This window comes from Mustela nigripes, chromosome 14 (assembly GCF_022355385.1).
Source record: "Mustela nigripes isolate SB6536 chromosome 14, MUSNIG.SB6536, whole genome shotgun sequence".
In the NCBI taxonomy this organism is placed as follows: domain Eukaryota; kingdom Metazoa; phylum Chordata; class Mammalia; order Carnivora; family Mustelidae; genus Mustela; species Mustela nigripes.
The window spans coordinates 41,582,010-41,604,385 of record NC_081570.1 but is presented as its reverse complement, the minus strand read 5'-3'; the positions used below and the strand labels follow the sequence as shown (position 1 = coordinate 41,604,385).

The 22,376-nt window shown below is 36.9% G+C and overlaps 1 protein-coding gene across 4 annotated transcripts in view; it reads right to left on the bottom strand.

Annotated features, from left to right (window-relative positions):
• ZFYVE9 (zinc finger FYVE-type containing 9) overlaps positions 1-22,376 on the bottom strand; it is a 205,471-nt gene that overhangs the window by 118,142 nt on the left and 64,953 nt on the right. For 2 of the 4 annotated variants that reach the window (XM_059374725.1, XM_059374728.1), the window contains exons 3-4: positions 7,806-7,911; positions 1,707-3,805 (exon numbers count right to left, since the gene is read on the bottom strand). In XM_059374725.1, the coding sequence (XP_059230708.1) occupies positions 1,707-3,805; positions 7,806-7,875 (2,169 nt within the window). In that variant the 5' untranslated portion in view covers positions 7,876-7,911. Of the gene's footprint in view, positions 1-1,706; positions 3,806-7,805; positions 7,912-8,881; positions 8,903-18,072; positions 18,152-22,376 lie in introns of those variants that run through there. The other 2 variants (XM_059374726.1, XM_059374727.1) reach the window with 2 other exon arrangements.

Sequence of the window (22,376 nt, the reverse complement as noted above, 5' to 3'; positions counted from 1 at the left end):
AGCTATTTAGGAATTAGACACATTATTTTCTTCAAATTTTAATAATCAGAGACCAGAAGCCCAATCACAGCTTTCACTTTCTTCTGCTCCCCATCACTTGGTTCTTTTGTACCCTTATAGTAGCCCTTACTGACTACCCACCCAGGAACCATTATCCTCCTTTTCCATATTAATAGAATCCCACTTCGGTTCAGGCAACATTGGGCTCAGCCCCAGGGAATGATCATGACTGATCTTCTTAGCCAATTCTAGCAATCCTATTCCCCTTTCTAAATGACTGGTATAAAATTGGACCTGTGATCTACAACTGGCCAAAAAATTGAAAGAAGTTGCTAAGGATTCTTTCCTCCCTGATGAGAGGGCAGCAAGAATAGGCTACTTAATATATACACGTGCAAAGCTGGAAAAAAATTCATCTTTTGCCCCCAACCAATTTCCCTGTACTTGAGAAGTTGTCAGCTTGAATTTAATGCATAGAGCTGTACAACTCTCTTGCAACCACAAGTGGAAGACCAAGAAAACTTTAGTGATTCTGACTGCACCCAGACATAAGTGACTCTCTCTATCTTTCAGGCTTCCTGTTATATAAAATGTTATTATTGTCACGTCACTAAGGATCAGATACTCTATGCCTTAAAGCTGAAAGCATCCTAATTAACACAAGTAGGCCAATAAATCAGAAAAGAAGGGAAGTACACATTTAATTACTAAGCACTTACTATTACATTAGTAATCTCATTTATGAAAATTACTAATCTTTCTATTTTGTTTTTATAAAAACAAAAGCTATTAAGCTTTTATAGTTAATAGTAAGGATGTTAAAATGGAAATCCATACCTGAAACCAAACTTTGCATTCTTTTTAAATATATAAAATTCCCTTCCTCCTTGTTTACAGTTCTTTGTTAAAAAGATAAACCACTAGCAAGCAAAACTCAGGAAGAGCTAAGGAATATCCATTATTCTTATAACCTTGTCATAGGATCTATAGCCCTCAACTCTACTTTGTATCAGAGTTACATGGAGATGGGTGCATGGCTGAGTGGCTCAGTCCGTTAAGTTTCTGACTCTTGGTTTTGGCTCAGGTTGTGATCTCAGGGTCATGAAATTGAGCCCTGGGTCCAGCTCCATCCACACTGAACACGGAGTCTGCTTGTGACTCCCTCTCCCCCTCACTCCCCTCAGATAAATCTTTAAAAAAAAAATGACATTGGGGGAAAAGACAAAATATGTGTATATGTGTATAAAAAGTTTCAGAATGTCTAGCAGAGTGACCAAAATCCTACACCAAAAAGTAGGATGGATTTCAAGTGTAATATTCAATTTCCCAAGAATTAAAAAAATATGAAGTCAATCTCAAGTATTTCTTTACTTAAAAAAAAAAAAAAAAAACTTCCTTATTTCAAACTATTCCATTAACCAAGTATCTATCAATAGAGAAACCACAAAGTTAACACTTCCTCAATTTTCATCTGTTCATGGAAAGTGATTCAACTTAAATCTTGGCAACAAAAAAAGTTATATAAACACTAAGATTCAGCAAGGTCATTTTTTTATTTAAAAATTTACTAGAACTGGATGTTCCAAGCTATTTCTAATGTCTTCTCAACCAGAAGTATATTCACTTTATATTGACTTTATTAATCTTTAATTGAGCTTAATAAAGTGGGCATGCAGTATTTCTGACTTAAAACACACACAACTTACCTTCCCACACGCTCTGCAATGATGCCTTCTTTTGGTGAATGTGAACCTGGCTTCACATTTCATGCAGTTTGGAGCCTGAGAATCTGGTACCCATACAGGAGCCACCTCACCCAGAGTAGTAAATGGCTTTCTGGCAGAAATTCCAAACTGACCAGCTCTGAGATCATTATCTGGGCTTTCTGGAGCTAAAGCAAGGCACGGTCTACTGGATATCCCAGACTCGTAGCTTTCTAAATGTTCCCCATTTGTATCAGCAATAGAGATGTTTCCCAAGGAGGCATTGCATACACTGGTTGCTGAGTTCTCCCCTAATTTTGCTTTCCCAAGAACATCATTTTTGTTTTTAATATTATTTCCACTATTTGTAGGAAGGTCATTTTGTAAATGGTCAGACAATGGCTTTGGAATTTGAAGTTTAAGATTAGAAGGTTGCTTGGGTCTTGCACCACCAAAAGGAACACTGATAGATTGCAGGTTTGCTACTATCTTGGGTGAAGACTGACCGAGCACTGATGGAACTTGGCTACAGAAACTGTGTAAATAATTTTTCTTCATTAGGTCACCAGTGCTGTTTAAAAGTAGTCCACTCCCTTCTGTGGCTTCATTTCCTCTCTGCTCATAAATATTTGAGTAGCATTCTGACTTGCTCTCTTCTATTTCTTTTTCTTCTGTTACTGAATCTTCTTTGGAGGGTAAAGTCTTTGGAACAAAACAAACAACTGGGCTCTGCATTCCATAGGAATCACAATTAGATAGAGAATTTGCTGCTGGTGTATCCACAGTGGAGAAATCACATCCTTCACTTTCATTGGTGCAAGTTCCTTTTAAATCTAGACCTGCTTCTGCCATTTTATCACACTCTCCTCCACTATCATTGTAAATGTCCTCAGGCTGATTCATTGGCAGAAACTTCTCATTTTCTTTATTTATTTGGCTGTCATTCATATCATTTAGTTTAGTCAATTTCCAATTAGTCATTTCCTGAGAGTCAGAGAAATGCTCTGTCATATTAAGAAGTTCTGTACTGCCAAGAATTTCTTCGTGTTCACAACCTTCCTTTTTGTTAGCTCTAAGATCACTAGGCACAAGACAATCAGAAAACTGTTCACAGTTATCATCCCTTCCAGACCCATTAGGCATGTCTGTTTTGAGAAGCAAAGGTAAACCAGATCGGAGAGATTCTTCAGTTGTCTCCTCTGTTGGCTCTTTTTTCATTAAAATCCCCTCACTCAAATGGGAAAAGGAGTTTGGACTCCCTAGATCTGTCCTAGCAGAGCTGGTCTGGCCAGTAAGAAGCTCATCTGGTATATAGTTCTCTTGCTTTTTAGCATCAGGACCTTCATCTGTTCCCTGGGATGAGACTATTGAATCAATTGTTAAACTTGCAATCACAGACATGGGTGGGCCTCTCCCTGGATTTTCATCATCCTTTAATTGTGAAGGGGAACAGACACTGGCTAGATTATCAGATGAAGTAGTACATGTATGTTTAACAGAATCCCCCACTGCACTTGATCTATTCAACAGATCTATTTGTTTCTCTGAATTCATATCTTTTTCAGTGGACCCATTTATACTAAAACTAAATTGATCAGTTTGTCTATTTTCGTTATCCAGTGAACAGCTAAAAGCATCCATGAGGGACTGACTATTATAATTATTACAATCCTGCAAATCGTTTTGTAATGTCCTCTTATCACAGTTATGCATGACGGCTACGACAAGAACATTCTTCTCATCCGGCAGACAAGCTAAGTTTCCACATTTCTTCTCTCCGACTTCAACAGTACTACATTGATCATCTCGATTACAGTTCCTCTTAATTAACTGATCTTCTGCAACAGCATTTTCATCGATCCACATTGTGCTGATCTCTGGATTCAGATTATAGTCCTGTCCATTAGCACAATGATCCTCTCCCTCTGTGGTCAAAGAAGCTGAATGAGCCAGAGAGAAGACTTTTAGTTGTGGCTGTGGCTCATTAGAAACTGCAGGTTCATTCACACTGGCCAATGCGGGGTTAAATGACAGTCGGTGAGACGGGGGATCTAGAATCTTATTCCACTTGGTATCCAATAAAATAGGAGAAACTGTTTCATCTGAAAAGATAAATAATTTCAATAAGTTTCCTGGTGTCACTAGAAAAGCTAGGACTCAATTAACTATATTTGCAAACATTCTGAAAATAAAATATTCCCAGGATATCTAAAAACAGAATATTCCTAGAACATGAAGTTTCTAATTTTTAGCTAAGAATAAAAAAAAATATTCTTCAGACTGTTTCTATATTACATGTCGCCAAATGGTAATATCCCAGAAGATTCCAAACAACAAAAGAATTCTACCTCAATCTATTAACATAAAGATGGCACAGAGGCTATACTTGGTAGTGGGGGCAGGCAGTAGCAATTAGAAAGGCCTTCGATTGGCTGCATACAACATAGGGTGCAGACTAATCTAAGCTGCAAAAAAATTAGGGCAACTAATTGAGTAAGAGGGAAAACAAAGGAATTTTCTGTGGAGACAGAGTGATCTATAATCTACATTATGACTGGAATGTGGGTTACATTGATGTATTTACTGATCAAAACTGGTACAGTTAAGATCTATTCATTTTAATGTATTTAAATTTCTTCTTTAAAAAAAAATAATAAATAAAAAAGGCGCAGGGTGGCTCAGTCGCTTAAATATCTACCTTTGGCTCAGATCGTTATCACAGGGTCCTGGGATCAAGCCCAGCCTTCCGCTCCCTGCTCAGTGGGGAGTCTGCTTCTCCCTCTCCCTCTACCCTTCCCCAATGCTCATGCTTGTGCGCATGCTCTCTCTCAAATAAATAGAATCTTAAAAAAAAAAAAAACCTGTAAAAACATAACAAGCAGTGAGTAGTGGATGAAGATACAAATGAAACAAAATTGGAACCATGTTAATTACTGCTGAAGCTGGGAAACTGGGTATACCAGAGTTTACTACACTATTCTGCTTTTTGTATGTATTTGAAATTTGTCCATAACAAGTATTTTAAAAAGTTTGCTATAGTATATGAAATTATACTCATAACTGTGTCACATTACTAATTAGGTTTATATTTATATAATTATCTGAGAACACTTGGCAGAAAAATATTCATTTATCTTATTAAATCAACCTACTTATATTCTATCAATAAGCATAATTTCATGTTTACTTTTTAAGAGATTAGGGCGCCTGGGTGGCTCAGTGGGTTAAGCCGCTGCCTTCGGCTCAGGTCATGATCTCAGGGTCCTGGGATAGAGTCCCGCATCGGGCTCTCTGCTCAGCAGGGAGCCTGCTTCCTCCTCTCTCTGCCTGCCTCTCTGCTTACTTGCAATTTCTCTCTGTCAAATAAATAAATAAAATCTTTAAAAAAAAAAAAAAAAGATTATAACTATGATGATTATTTCTCCAAGTTATAGTGCCGTATGTATATTTAGAGAAATAAGAAATAATACACCTACTGTCTTTCTTGCTGTCTTCTTACAGTAAATCTAATAATCATAATTCTGAAATCAATAAAGATATATTTTCCCCTCAATAGTAACATTAACCTTTAATGCCCCCTTAGCACCTTGTTCATGTCTCTATTTAAGCATTTACTAGACCATAACACTCGAAGTGTTATAAGTCTAGTAAATAAGTCAGGCTTCTACCTGACTTTTTCAGACAGAAACCATTTATCTCCATCAATGTAAGCCCTCACACACTTTGCACTGTGCCTGCTATGTAGTAGGTACACAATAAATATATGCTGAGTGAGTATCTACCATAGTAAAAGCATTGTGCTTAAGGAGCATGAAGATTAAATGATAGCTCTGGCCTCCAAGAAATACATAATCTAGTTAGAAAAATAAAAAATAGGTACTGTACACATGAATATCTAATTAGCCATACAGGACAGCATTATGCCTGGGATTCAAAGACAATTTTATTTAAATGTGGAAAAGAGGTCATTCTTAAGGGGGAACAAGTATAGACCCAAACACAACAATCTGAGAGAGCAATAAGCAAATCAGTTTGGGCTGAAAAAAGAATTAGTGTAAGCAAGTAGTGAAAAGAAGCTAGAAAGACCAGACTGTAAAGGCCATAAGACATCAAAATGTGTAGAGAATGGTCTTGAATACTGAATGTTAAAATCATGAGTTGCCCCAACTTGGGCTAACAGAGACTTGAGATTTAACAACATAAACTTCCTTTAAAAAAAAAAAATCATTATTTCCAACATGGTTCATGGAACTAAAAACGAAATGCTGCTTCTTACAAGAATATTTAATAATATTCAAACAAGAATGGTAGATCAGTTATTAAAAATGTGATTATTCAATTACCTACTACATGGGTATAATGTTAATTATCTAGTGTTATCACAGTCTGTGCATGGTATATTTTTCATTTAAAGAAGTAAATTAACATAGAATGAAAAATCACTTTATTTAAAATATACTTCAAAAGATACCAGTCTAGAGGTGGTGATTTGAATACAATTAGTACATACTAAGATCTTTAAACAATAGTTCAAAACAAATATACGACATAGTTCCAAACAAGAATTTGGCTTCTGAAGTTCTTCTCCTAAAAGAATTAGTTTTTATAAGCAATGCTGTATTTCTGAACTAAAAGACAATTTTTACTGATTCAACAAAAATATATTAAAAATCAACTATATGCAAAGTACCCTACTAGATCTACAAAAGTCCTAAAGAGATTGATATAAAAAACTAACAGTTTTCTTAGAGTCAATGATATTTTAGAAGTACACTATTCAAGTGATTAGGTATAACACCTGTGTAGACATCTCATAACAAATAACTGATACACAGAGGGCCAAACCAAAGAAAGGATTGAGAAATTACCTGTATAAATGATTGAAACTGAGAGGAAAAGACCCCCTCAACCTTGGTATGTAGATCCAATAGAATCTCAAATGATTAATTTCACATTTATATGAATCCTATGGCTATGGAGTAGCTTTGGGTCATCAGTGGTAAAATATGAGAACAGTAGGCTATTCCACCTATCCTTCCTTCTCCACTTTCCTTCCTTAAGCCCATAATTCTATACGGCTTGGTTTATTACAGACCCAAAGCAATGACATTAAAATTAATCTCTCTTCCAAACTACTATCAAAGGACAACCTAAATAACTGGATATAGTAAAGGTCTGGAGACCATTTCTAAAATCACAGACTTCAGACAGAAATACATCACTTTGTAAACTTGTTACCTGCCATTTCCAGCTAGAAAAAGAGAATACCAGGGGGCGCCTGAGTAGCTCAGTTTATTAAGCATGTCTGCCTTTGGCTCGGGTCATGATCTCAGGGTCCTGGGATCGAGCCCCATCTTGGACTCCCTGCTTCTCCCTCTTCCTCTCTCTTATCTCACCTCTGAACCCCCAGCCCTGTGCTCTCTCAAGTAAATAAATCTTGGAAAAAAAGAAGAAGAAGAAGAAAGAAAAAGAAACAGAGTATCAGGGTAGGAGGGATCTAATTAATTACAGCTTATCCATTCAAATCACACTGACTGAGAAATTTAAGGAAAAAGTTTACCAAAGTAAAGTGAATCTTAGGCAGACATTTTATCTAACCATTTTGGCAGTGACTTAAAACTATAAATCTTTTAAAATTAGGTTTAAAATATATCTTTATTGATATAACAAGTTATTTTTCTAGTTTAGGAAATACAACCACACATTCTAAAGCTCTTCTTGACCATAAATTGATTGTATAAAGAAAGTTCAGGCTCTAGTTTCATAATGCCTAGATACTAATCATTCTGCCACTTATTAGCAAACTAACCTTAGGGAAACCACTTACTCTCTCTGTATCTCTCATCTGTAAAATGTAGATAAGATCTACTTTCATGGGATTATTTTAAAGATTAAATAATACAGTCCATTTAAATGCTTTAGCATAGTATCTGGCACACAGTGCAAAAAACATTAGTTCTTCCTCTGGATACTGAAATATAATGCTATTATCATTAAGATACTAAGTCATTTTATTTTTTTTTAAGTGTTACATCCTCTCATAACCCCACATTCTCCATATCATAAATGTATTCAAATAGATTCACCAAAACAAATTCTCACCTTCGTTTTGTTCAAATTCATCTAATACCTTGTCCAGGTTGTAAGCTTCTGCTTGAAAATAATTCTCCATCGGTGAGGAAACACCACTCAAGAGACTTGTTTAAACCTAGAAAGTAGATCAAATTTGTATTACACTTTCAATTTCTAAAATTTAATTTATAGTCAACTGATAACAGAAATACAAATGATCATGAGACTACTACGAACAATTATACACTAACAAATTGGAAAACCTAAAGGAAAGGAATAAATTCCTAGACAAATGCAACCTACCAATAGTGAATCACAAAGAAATAACAATTCTGAACAGACCAATTACTAATAAGATTGAATCAGTAATTAAAAACCACCCAAAAGGGGTGCCTGGGTGGCTCAGTGGGTTAAAGCCTCTGCCTTCGGCTCAGGTCCTGACCCCAGGGTCCTGGCATCAAGCCCCATGTCAGGCTCTCTGCTCGGCAAGGAGCCTGCTTACTCCTTTCTCTCTGCCTGCCTCTCTGCCTACTTGAGATCTCTATCTGTCAAGTAAATAAATAAAATCTAAAAAACAAAACAAAACAACCCACCCAACAAAGAAAAGTCTAGGACCAGTTGGCTTCACTGATGAATTCTTTCAAACATTAAAAAACAAATAAAAAGAACTGGGGTGCCTGTGTGGCTCAGTTGATCTAAGTGTCTGCCTTCAGCTCAAATCATGATGCCATCAGGCTCCTTGCTCAGCAGGAAGTCTGCTTCTCCATCTTCCTCTGACCCTACCACCTAGCTCACACTCTTGCTTTCTTTCTCTCAAATGAATAAACAAAAAATCTTAAGAAAAAAATTAATAGTAATGCTTCTTAAACTCTTCCAAACAATAAGAGAGGGGGGAACACTTCTAACTCATTTTACAAAGCCAGCATTACCCTGATACCAAAACCAGGTAAGGACACTACAAGAAAGGAAAATTAAGACTAATATTCCTGATGAATATAGACACAAAAATCCAAAGCCAAAAATATCAGCAAATGAGATTCAATAATAAATTTAAAAGTACATAAAAAATACATTAAAAAATATGTAAAAATACATATACCAGGCACCTGGGTGGCTCAGTTGTTAAGCATCTGCCTTCAGCTCAGGTCATGATCCCAGGGTCCTGCAATTGAGCCCCACATTAGGCTCCCCACTCAGCAGGGAGCCTGCTTCTCCCTCTCCCACTCCCCCTGCTTGTGTTCCCTCTCTTGCTGTGTTCTCTGTCAAATAAATAAATAAAATCTTTAAAAAAAAAAATCATATACCATGATCAAGTGGGATTTACTCCAGGGATGCAAGGATGATTCAACATCTATACATCAATGTAGTACCACATTAACAAAATGAAGGATAAATCATATGATCATCTCAATAGTACAGAAAAACATTTAACAAAATTCAACATGCATTTATGATAAAAATCCTAAACGAAGTGAGTAGAGAACACACCTCAACATAATAAAGGCCATCTATGACAAGCACACAGTTAACATCATACTCAGCAGTGAAAACCTAAAAGCTTTTCCTCTGAGATCAAGAATAAGACTAGGATGCTCACTCTCACCACTTTTATTCAATATAATACTGGAATTCCTAGCAAAAACAATTAGGAAGAAAAAGAAACAAAAGGTATCTGAATCAGAAAAGAGAAGTAAAACTGTCTGCACCTGCTGGTGACATGATATTATATATAAAACATCCTAAAGACTACACACACACACACACACACACACACACACACACACACACACACAAAACCCTATTAGAATAAATGAATTCAGTAACATTGCAAGATTAAGTCAACACATAAGCAGTGCTTGGCTGGCTAAGTCAGGAAAACATGCAGCTCTTGTTCTCTGGTTCATGTGGCACAGAGTTTTAAATTTTTGAAATTAAAATTTAATTAAGTTTAATTAAAATTAAAATTTTAAAAAATTTTTAAAAAGTGAACACACAGAAATCAGTTGGGTTTCTACACACTAACACCAAATTATCAGAAAGAGAAATTAAGCAAACAATACCATTTACAATTGCATCAAAAAGAATAAAATTCCTAGGAATAAATATAATGAAGGAGGTGAAAGATCTGTACTCTGAAGACAGTGATGAAATAACTGGAAGACAGAGACATGGAAAGATATTCTGGGCTCATGGATTAGAAGAATTAATATTGTTAAAACGTTCTTACTACCCAAAGCAATCTACAGATTCAATGTAATCCCTATCAAAATTTCAATGGCATTTTTCACAAAAATATTTAAAAATCCAATAATTTGTCTGGATCCACAAAAGATCCTGAATAGCCAAAGCAGTCTTGAGAAAGAACAAAGCTGGAACCATCACAATTCTTGATTTCAAACTATATTACAAAGATATCTATAGTAATCAAAACAGTATGGTATTGGCATAAAAACAGCCCCATCAATCAATGTAACAGAAAAGAGATCCCAGGAATAAAACCACATGTGTATGGTCAATTAATTTATGACAAATGAGCCAACAATAAATATACAAGAGAGGATAATCTTTTCAATAAATGGTGCTGGGAAACCTGGACAGCCACATGCAAAAGAATGAAACCATACACCTATCTTGTATCATACACAAAGATCAACACAAAGGTCAACTTTACTCAACATGGATTAAGGATTTGAACATAAGACCTGAAACCAGGGGCACCTGGGTGGCTCAGTGGGTTAAGCCGCTGCCTTCGGCTCAGGTCATGATCTCGGGGTCCTGGGATCGAGTCCCGCATCAGGCTCTCTGCTCAGCCTGCTTCCCTCTCTCTCTCTCTCTCTGCCTACTTGTGATCTTTCTCTGTCAAATAAATAAATAAAATCTTTAAAAAAAAAAAAAAAAAGACCTGAAACCATAAAACTCCTACAATAAAACAGGCAGTAATAAGCTCTTTGACATTGTCTTAGAGATGAGTTTTTGCATTTGACTCCAAAAGCAAAGGCAAGAAAAACAAAAATACAAACAGGTGGAACTACATCAAGCCAAAAAGCTTCTGCACAGCTGAGGAAACTATCAACAAAATGAAAAGCAACCCACTGAATGGGAGGAAATATTTGCAAATCATATATCAAATAAGAGTTAATATCCAAAATACATTCAGAACACACACAACTTGACTGCAAAAAAACCCAAACAATCCAATTAAAAAACACACAGAAAGCCAACAGACACATGAAAAGATGCTCAACATGACTAAATATCAGAGAAATGCAAATGAAAAACCAAAATCAAATCACACCTGTTAGAATGGCTAATATCAGGGTGCCTGGGCAGCTCAGTTGGTTAAGCAACTGCCTTCACCTCAGGTCACAATCCTGGAGTCCCAGGATAGAGACCCGTATCAGGCTCCCTGCCTTCTGATCCTCACCCTCATTCTCTCTCTCTCTCTCAAATACATTTCAAAAAATCTATAAAGAAAAGAAAAAAAAAGAAAAAGAAAAAGAATGGCTACTATCAAAAAGGTAAGAAATAACAAGTGTTGGTGAGGACATAGGGGAAAAAGGGACCCTTGTATGCTGTTGCTAGGAATCCAAACTGTATGAAAAAGAATATAGAGGTTTCTCAAAAAATTAAAAATAGAACTACCATATGATTCAGCAATTCCTCTACTAGGTATTTATTTTAAAAAATGAAAATACACATACCATAACTATGTGTGAAGTGATGGATATTAACTAAACTTATTGTGGTAATCAATACCTATATATATCAAATCATTATGCTATACACCTTAAACTAATTCAATGTTATTTGTCAATTATATATCAATAAACTGGAAAAAAGTGAAAAAAATACATAGATTTATGAATATTTATATAATTTATAAATCTTAAATATACAAGAATAAAATCTCTTATAAATCTATTCAGACCATGGTAAACTATAAAATTCATCATCCCCACTAGAGGTAGTCTAAGATTTTTAACCCAATAAAGTCTAGAAAAGTATAAGCTGACAATAATCAAAATGTAATTATAGAAGACAAACTTGGCGCATTTGAACAGGCTATGTTTCAAAAGATAAAATCCAGATGCTGACAGAAAATCATTTCTTTGAGATAAAACTACATTTCTATTTGAAAAGAAAGTTTTTAAGGAATTGTACCCAAATGGGGTGCCTGGGTGGCTCACGGGGTTAAAGCCTCTGCCTTTGGCTCAGGTCATGATCCCAGGGTCCTAGGATCAAGCCCCACATCGAGCTCTCTGCTCAGCATGGAGCCTCCTTCCTCCTCTCTCTGCCTGCCTCTCTGGCTACTTGTGATCTCTGTCTGTCAAATAAATAAATAAAATCTTTTAAAGAATCATACCAAATGGAACAAGAGAGTTCAAGCATTTTCCCCCTCTACTATAATGATGGCCATACTTATCTATCTCCTTAATTTCTCAGAATGTTCTTTCCAAACTGAAAATTCTGCTTGGCTTCTTACTGGCAAATAGGGAGGCAGATTGAGAGGAAATAATATTATAATTCCCCTAAAATGTCTGAGTAAGGAAAACATTAAGAAGAGGAAAAATTTTTAAATGTAATATACTACGGAGAATTCTCCTACATTGTTGGTGGGAATGCAAGCTGATGCAACCACTCTGGAAAACAGCATGGAGGTTTCTCAAAAAGTTGAAAATAGAGCTACCCTACGACCCAGCAATCGAACTACTGGGTATTTACCCTAAAAATACAAACATAATGATCCAAAGGGGCACGTGCACTTGAATGTTTATAGCAGCAATGTCCACAATAGCCAAACTATGGAAAGAACCTAGATGTCCATTAACAGATAAATGAATAAAGAAGATGTGGTGTACAGGGACACCTGGGTGGCTCAGTTGGTTGAGCAGCTGCCTTCGGCTCAGGTCATGCTCCCAGCCTCCTGGGATCGAGTCCCACATCGGGCTCCTTGCTCAGCAGGAAGCCTGCCTCTACCTCTGCCTCTGCCTGCCACTCTATCTGCCTGTGCTCACTCTCTCTGTCAAATAAATAAATAAAATCTTAAAAAAAAAAAAAAGAAGATGTGGTGTACATATACAATGGAATACTATGCAGTCATCAAAAGAAATGAAATCTTGCCATTTGCAATGATGTGGATGGAACCAGAGGGTATTATGCTGAGTAAAACAAGTCAATCAGAGAAAGAAAATTATCATATGATCTCCCTGATATGAAGAATTTGAGAGACAACATGGGGGGCTTGGGGGGTAAGTAAGGAAAAAATGAAACAAGATGGGATCGGGATGGAGACAAACCACAAGAGAGACTTAATCTCACAAAACTGAGGATTGTGGTGGGGGGTGGTGGGTAGGGATAGGGTGGATGGATTATGGACATTGGGGAGGGTATGTGCTATGGTGAGTGTACACCTGGCGATTCACAGACCTGTACCCCTGGGGCTAATAATACATTATTAATAAAAAATTTTTAAATGTAAAATACTGCTATTACAAACTTTAAGGTAAATATAAAATGCGGTGAATTTTCTTTGACTTACAGTGTTTCTCCTTGAGACATATAAAAGTGTGAATATTATTTCTTTCATTTTGCCAATTTTAAAAAAAAGCTCAGGGGATTTAATGGGTTCATTCAAGTATTTCCTCATGATTATTCATTCAATCCACTTTTGTTTATGGTCTGGCTCCTGTTAAATGATTTAAGTTTAGGTAGACAAATAGGCTGCATAATAATACCCTAATAGTTTTTCTTAAATCTATCTTTATAGTTCAAAATCATTTTCATATACATGCCATTTTATTTTTATAAAAACTGCATATTTAGGGGTGCCTGGTGGCTCAGTGGGTTAAGCCTCTGCCTTCAGCTCCGGTCATGATCTCAGGGTCCTGGGACTGAGACCACATCAGGATTTCTTCTCAGCAGGGAGCCTGCTTCCCTCTCTCTCTGCCTACTTGTGATCTCTCTCTCTGCCCAATAAATAAATAAAATCTTTAAAAAAAAAACCCTGCATATTTAAACTTTCTAATGCTAAGAGCACACATGAAATTTCTCACAAACAATGTGCTAATCTAGCACATTTAATATACATGTACAATACTCAGTATTTCATAGTCAAAATACTAATAAATAATTGGATTCAACATATTTATTGTGCGTCTACTGTGTACAGGGTATTGTAATCAACTGATTTTCAGACATCATCCTTAACATCAAGAAGCTTATAACTATCATATGATCTCCCTGATATGAGGAAGTGGTGAGGCAACATGGGGGGATTAGGGGGTAGGAGAAGAATAAATGAAACAAGATGGGATTGGGAGGGAGACAAACCATAAGTGACTCTTTTTTTTTTTTTTAAAGATTTTTTTATTTTTTATTTATATATTTGACAGAGAGAGATCACAAGTAGGCAGAGAGGCAGGCAGAGAGAGAGAGAGGAGGAAGCAGGCTCCCTGCTGAGCAGAGAGCCCGACGCGGGGCTCGATCCCAGGACCCCGAGCCGAAGGCAGCGGCTTAACCCACTGAGCCACCCAGGCGCCCCCCATAAGTGACTCTTAATCTCACAAAACAAACTGAGGTTGCTGGGGGCAGGGGGGTTGGGAGAAGGGAGGTGGGGTTATGAACATTGGGGAGGGTATGTGCTATGGTGAGTGCTGTGAAGTGTGTAAACCTGGCGATTCACAGACCTGTACCCCGGGGGATAAAAATATATTATATGATTATAAAAAATAAAAAATTTTTTTAAAAGAAGCTTATAACTTAATGGTAAACAATGCTAAATAAGAAAATTAATATAATAAATGATTTTAATAACACAATACAAGAGACACAAAGCCTACTTGATTAATTTGTTAGATGAAATTAACAGATAAGTGCTACAGAGTAAGTACTATAAAAGTTCAAGAAATGGGTAGAACCACCATGTGGATGGTCAAGGAAGCATTATTTATGGATTTGAGGTGGGTCCAGAAGGAAGGAAAAATTTTAACAGATATTCCAGATAGCAAGATACTGAAGTGAAATTTCAAACAGGGAGAGACATACAAGGAGTTATCTAGGGATGGGCATTTATTGATGGATCAGTGAAACTGGATCAAGAATTTATTTATATAGTTAACATTAGGACATGGTTGGAGAGTTAGATAGGCTTTATATTACGCACGCCTTGGGATGCCAGTCTGAGAAAGGTATTGTATTATTTTAAGCAATGGAAAGCACTACAGCACATTCACATAAGTTTTATTGCGATATATTGTTATAATTGTTCCTTTATTATTAGTTACTGCTGTTAATCATTTACTTTGCCTAAATTATAAATTAAACTTTATCATAGGTATGTGTCTATAGGATAAAACAGTATACATAGGTTTTGGTACTACCTGTAGTTTTAGGCACCACTAGGGGTCTTGGAACATATCCCCCATACATAAGCAGGGACTACTATATAAAAAGCTGGTTAAGGGCGCCTGGGTGGCTCAGTGGGTTAAGCCGCTGCCTTCGGCTCAGGTCATGATCTCAGAGTCCTGAGATCGAGTCCCACATCGGGCTCCCTGCTTGGCGGGGAGCCTGCTTCCCTCTCTCTCTTTCTCTGCCTGCCTCTCCATCTACTTGTGATTTCTCTCTGTCAAATAAATAAATAAAATCTTTAAAAAAATAAAAAAATAAAAAAAAAAAAGCTGGTTAAGAAGCTGTACTGAACTCCAATGATAACTACTGATTCAGGCCAGCATCAAAAACGAATGCTAAAGCCTTTAGGAAAATGGTTATTGGGGAAGAAATATTCACAGTGTCTCAAAGTATTAGTCCACCAAAAAAAAAAAAAATTAATCGCAAAGGAGAAAATATATGTTTATATTAAAAAGATATGATAATCACTACCTAAACCAAATGATCAACTCAGCATCACCAATTGTTTAACAATAGCTGATATAGTTTAACATGTTAAAAAGTTTAACATGATGCACCTCTTGATGTTATGCAATGAGAAGTTTAAAACTTTATCAACCCAGTATTCTTGCCAAAAATGTTTAACCAGAACTGAATTCTGAAGAAACAATTTGACAAATCTAGAATCCAAGGCATTCTATAAGACAACTGTTCTGAACTTTCCAAAAAATTCAATGTTATAAAAACCATCAGTCTAAATCAAGAGAGACTAAAGAGATTAAATAACCAAATGCCATGCACAAACACTGACTTGGTCCTAGATCAAGAAAACACACATATATACATACACAGCAAAACACCACATTTAGATGACAATCCATGAAATGTGGACTATATATTAGGTGATACAAAAAATTAATAATCTCTTCCTTAGATGTCATAACTGTATTTTGATTTTCTAAGAGAATGTCCTTACTCTTCGGAGATGTCTGCTGAACTATTTAGGGAAGAAGTGTTATGTTATCTGTATTTAACTTTCAAATGATTCAGAAAAATAAAAGTATGTAAACATGTGTATGAGTGTGGAAAAGAGAAAAAAAAAGAGAACAGAGGTAGAAAGGAAGAGAGATGTTCAAAAAAGAAACAAAATGGTAAAAACTGATGAATCTAGGTAAAGGATATATGGATCTTTACTGCATTATTTTTCCATTTTTCCATAGGCTTGAAATTTTTCAGAAGAAAAAAGAATACTGAGCTGGTGGTAGGAAGCATTCCTTCTCTCTCTCAATATAGAAATTCTACAAAAAAAAAGATTATTTTAAAATCGTTTATACAGTCAAATTCAAAAGCAAGAAAGGGAAATACAGATACATAAACAAGAAGCAAGCAAGCCACAGCAATGAGTGAAATCTGAAGATGTCAGTCCACAGGGGTTACAAAACTAGACAGAAACTATAAAACTAGACAGCAACAGGCTGAGGATTCGAAAGCTAACAGGGAGGACAGGAATTACTGGCTACAAACTTCCAGAAGTTTCTGCTGTGGAAGGGGCCACATTGGGCTCTCTGAATAAAGCCAGCAGCTGGGGAAAAAAACTATGCCAAGTGGCTCCGAGACTCAGCAATGGAACAGGAACGAACAGAATGCCAGTAAAATCAACTTTCAGAAATTAGAATTCCTACCCTGCCCCTCATTCACTGGGAATGATATTAAGTCCTTCTATTCCTGACTATAACATGGTTTATCTCTATGCTTACTCAACTCTTCCTGTAACTTGTAATAATAATGTCTGTAATTTTAAAGTCATTAAATATGGGATAGTAGAGAGGAAGGTGTACGTGACAAGGAGCAGTACAAGGGAGATCTCTGCGGTGATGGAATTGTGTTCTATCTTCAACTACAATGGTAGTTGACAAATGCGAGAGATACACATTCATGAATATGCTCACAGCAGTTTTATTCATAACAGCCAAAAGGTCGTAACAACTAAATATCTATCAACTGATGAATGGATAAATAAAATGTCCATTTCCTGGTTTTTTATGTTTTCTATAGCTATGTAAGATGTAACCAATGAGGAAAAACTGGGTAAATGAAAGGCACACAGGAACTCCTTATACTATTTTTACAACTTCCTGGGGGTCTATAATTACTACAAAATAAAAAGTTGAAAAAATAGTAATAAAAGGGGAAAAGTTATGAAAAATTCAATAGACATGGGAACAGGATGAAGAGAGTATCTGTGTAAAGGGGAGTCAGAGTCCAAGTGTGGTAAAATAGATGTACTCATGTTAGGGTGGCCCAACATAAGGTGTCAGAGACCCAGCAGGGTGAAGAAGCCATCTGTGCAGAAGGACAGCGCAGCATGGGGTGCCAGAGCACAAGAGAGGTAAGGAAGGCATCCACATGAACGGGATGGTCTGGCCTGGGGATAAGAAGAGTCCATAGGCAGGAGGGGTGAGGAGCTGTAAGAGTGAAGCCCAAAGTGGCAGGTTGGAGCCTGAGCAAAATAGAAGGGCCAGGGGAAGGAGAAGGTGATAGGAGATTGGTTACATGTAGAGATGGATCAAATAAGTGACTATATGAAGGGCAACAGGGGCAAGGTTTCTCACTGTTAGAGAAAAGAGTTAAATGCACAAAAGGTGACAACCAGAAAGAACCCTGCAGTGTTGGTTTGGAATTTGAGATATAAGTATGAACTCACAGACTGCAAGAAACATCAGTAGTTACAGCAACAGATATAGATATAAATGTATGTGTGTCCACCCACAATAGATACAGATGTAAATGTATGTGTCACGCACAACAGATACAGATGTAAATGTGTGTATGCGCATATTCTCTAGCTCTGTGCACAGGATCTTGGAGAAGCAAAACTCCATCTCTACTTCAAGTAGCTATGAGCATATACCTCACACCAGATTTGGTTTCCAAGTATGTTATCCATGCAAAGGAAGCAGGGTTCCATGGGGAAATGGTTGATTCCAGAGCTGGAGTAGAAAAAAATACAAGAGCTTTGATGAGGATATAGGGAAATATGAGCTCTTAACACATTACTAGAAGGAAAGTAAAACGCTAATGCAACTTTGGGAAACAGTTTGGCAGTGCCTCAAAAAGTTAAACAGTGTTACCTTATGGCATAGCTATTCCACTCTTAGGTTTATACCCAAAAGAAATGGAAAAATATTCACACAAAAACTCATCCCCAAATGTTCACAGCAACATCATTCACAACAGCCAAAAGGTGGAAACAACCCAAATATATATCAACCGATAAATGCATGAAGGAAGTGTAGGATGGTTTATCAACAAAGTGGGATATTATAGGGCAATAAAAATAGATGATGTATTGCTATATGCTACAACATGAATGAATTTTGGAAATATTAAGGTAAAGAAGCAGAAAAGCTATATATGATTCCATTTGTATGAACTGTCCAGAACAGACAAATCCATAGAAACAGAAAATTAATTCATGATTGTCAGGTGCTGGGGCCGGGGGTGGGGGGAGGATTGGAGGAAAATGGGAAATGACTACTAATGGATATAAGATTTCTGTTTGAGATGATAAAAATGTTCTGGAACTACACAGTGGTGATGACTGACTGCACAGTTCTGTAAATATATAAAAACCACTGGACTCCACACACTTTAAAAGAATCAATTTTATGGTATGTGAATGATATTTCAATTAAAAAAAAAAAGAACAATTTTGAGTATCTTACATGCTGGAAAGCAAGTATGTGTTCTAAGAATGATGGGGACATGTCAAAAGGACACAGAATCCAGCCTGAAAGAGTTCCCACAGGCTAAATAAGAAAATCAAAATAAATAATGATAGCAATGGATTATATCCCACTGAATAAAAAAGAGAACCATGAGTCTTTGCACTATGAATGAATGAATCCCAAGTGTGATGAGGAAGGGATATTTAATAGCTTCTAAGTTGTCCCCGCAAAAATACTAATTACCAAAGGAAAAAAAAGAAGAGTAACTTGAGCAGCAAAGCCTGGCAGACACCACCTAACACAAGTATCAAAGTGAGCATCATCAATAATGGGACAAATGGAAATCTGTGCTCTTTGACAGGCTGCAATGAAAAGGACACAACAATGTCAATACCGGGAGAGGTGAGGTAGTGAGTGGGGGCAGTCAGGGGGTTAGGGAACGCCCTTTAATTTCTGCTCAATTTTGCTATGAACCTAAAACTGCTCTAAAAAAAATAAAATGTATTAATTAAAAACAAAAGTAGCAGGGCACCTGGTTGGCTCAGTGGGTTAAAGCCTCTGCCTTCGGCTCAGGTCATGATCCCAGGGACCTGGGATTGAGCCCCGCATCGGGCTCTCTGCTCAGCGGGGAGCCCGCTTCCCCCTCTTTCTCTGCCTGCCACTCTGCCTACTTATGATTTCTGTCTGTCAAGTGAATAAATAAAATCTTTGAGAAGGAAAAAAAAAAAAACAAGAACAAATAAACAAAAGTAGCACCACTTCTGTGATATTCCCACAAAAATGCATAACTTGAATCTAGTCAGGAGGAAACATCAGACAAACCAAAACCGAGAAACATTATACAAAATAACTGGTTTGCGATCTTCAAAAGTGTCAAGGTCAAAAAAAGTCAAAGACTGCAGAACTGTTCCAAAGAGAACAGAGACATGACAACTAAATGCAACACAGGATTCTAAACTAGATCCTCTTGGTATAGAGGACATTATTTGTACATCTGGCAAAACTTGAATAAGATCTGAGAATTAGATGGTGGTAATGAATCAAAGTTAATTTCCTGATTTTGATAATGTATTGTGGTTAGGTAGGAAAATGTTCCTATTTGCCAGAAACACAGTTTCAAAGGGGATGGGGCATACGCAGCTAGCAATTTATTCTCAAATGGTTCAGAGAAAAAAATTCTTTGTACTTTTGACTTTCCTATTAGCTTGAGATAGTTTAAAATTTTTTTAAATGCACCAAAAGAGTCTATCATATTTTAAATGTCCAGAGCATTTTCTTTTTCTAATAATTTTATAGCATCTTATTTCATGAATATAATTTCTTCTCTTGCTCTCTGATGCAATAACTAATTACCTATTGTTTGTTGGTTTTTTTTTTTTTCTCAAACTTTCTTCTATGTCCAGTATTATTTACTTCAAGCTCCTCTTTTGTACTTTTAGTCTCTTTCTCATTGGATCCTTTCCCAAAATGCCTATTTATTGAATAAATGGAAATACTAAAAGCCAACTGCAAGATCTGCATACTTGGCTTCTCAAGCAGGTGGCTTCCACTGCATGGTGATCAGGTGGGAACACAGCAATTTCATGGGAGACCTCTAAATGCCAGTATAGATAAGTATTTTCTTTAGACTCCGCAGAAGACTCATATAATGTTCTATAAGGGAATAATAACATGTAATACCAGACAATTACCTTCTGAAAGAAAAGTAGAAGAAAGAGCAAGAGGAAGAGTCTCACTTTTCAATATAAATGATTTCCCTTAATCCCTCGGCTTTCACTATGGTGCCTCATCCTTGATCTGTAATGTTTAGTGTCCCTAAGTCTTTAGTATATTTAGTTTCATTTTCTTTTTTTTTTTTTTTAAGATTTTTATTTATTTATTTGACAGAGATCACAAGTAGGCAGAGAGAGAGGAGGGGAAGCAGACTCCTTGCTGAGCAAAGAGCCCGATGCAGGACTCAATCCCAGGACCCTGGGATCATGACCTGAGCTGAAGGCAGAGGCTTCAACCCACTGAGCCACCCAGGTGCCCCTAGTTTCATTTTCTAAGGAAAAACCTGTGGTCTCCTGAGGGCTTGGGAGAGGGACAGTCTTCTCACTACATAAGCTACATCTCCCAGAGGATTTAAATACTACCTCAGGATTCATTCTTTAAATTAATTAATTTATTTATTTTAAGAAGGCTCCACACTCAATGTGGGGCTTGAACTCACAACCCCAGGATCAAGAGTCACATGCTCCACCAACTGACCCTGCCCGGTACTCCTTATGTCAGGATTCTTTCCTTGTCTTCTTATTAAAGCTTCCAACTCTTTTTCAAAATAGACGTCACTAAATATCATACTTGTATATCTCAAAAAAGAAAATAATTACTTTATTTACTGGTTTCTTCCTAAGGACCTCTTTTGTTGTTAGGCTTCTAGGCCTCTTCTTTTTATTCTATTGACTATAGAGTCCTTTTGGACACTCTCTTGAATCTCAGTCTTAGGGGGTGCTACTTTTAAAGCACTGACCTGGTTGTTCCCTTTATGTTTTCTTCACTGGTACGTCCTCTTTATGCTATCTACCAATTATAATGAACATGTGTATATCCCTGTACCAAACATTACTGAACATCTACTATGTTTCAGGCACTGTCCTAGTCATTAGATTACAAGACAAATAAGACAATGTCTTTGACCTAACAGTGCCTAATATCTTATAGGGGAAATGGATAAGTAAACTTAAAATATAAAACATTGTGACAATTGATATATACACTGAGTACTACGAAGCCAAAGAAGAGGTAAAGCTAAATCAGACTGAGATGGAGGTGTACTTCTGGGCTACTATGACAAATATTCTAATAACTGATTACCCCTGATTATTTACTATTTATTACTGTTGATAGTTTTTGCAGTGGCTTGAAAGCTTCCTAAAGAGGTAATGCCTGGGGGCACCTGGGTGGCTCAGTCCGTTAAAAGTCTGCCTTCAGGGGCGCCTGGGTGGCTCAGAGGGTTAAGTCTCTGCCTTTGGCTCAGGTTGTGATCTCAGGTCCTGGGATCAAGCCCCACATCCAGCTCTCTGCTCAGCAGGGAGCCTGCTTCCCCCTCTCTCTGCCTGCCTCTCTGCGTACTTGTGATCTCTCTCTCTGTCAAATAAGTAAATAAAGTCTTTAAAAAAAAAAAAAAAAAAGTCTGCCTTCAGCTCAGGTCATGATCCTGGAGTCCTGGGATCATGCCCCACATCGGGCTCCCTGCTCAGCAGGAAGCCTGCGTCTCCCTCTCCCACTCCCCTAGCTTGTGTTTCCTCTCTCTCTCTCTCAAATTAATTAATTAATTAATTAAAATTTAAAAAAAAAAAAAAGGAGGTAATACCTGAAGAATAAGATTTTGCCCAGTAAAGGCAGAAAAGCGCACTCCCTTCACACACCCTCACATGAGGTAATTAGGGTACAAGAACTACTCTTCCAGTAGCAGGCCCAGAAGTTTTGATGGAGAAGGCACTAC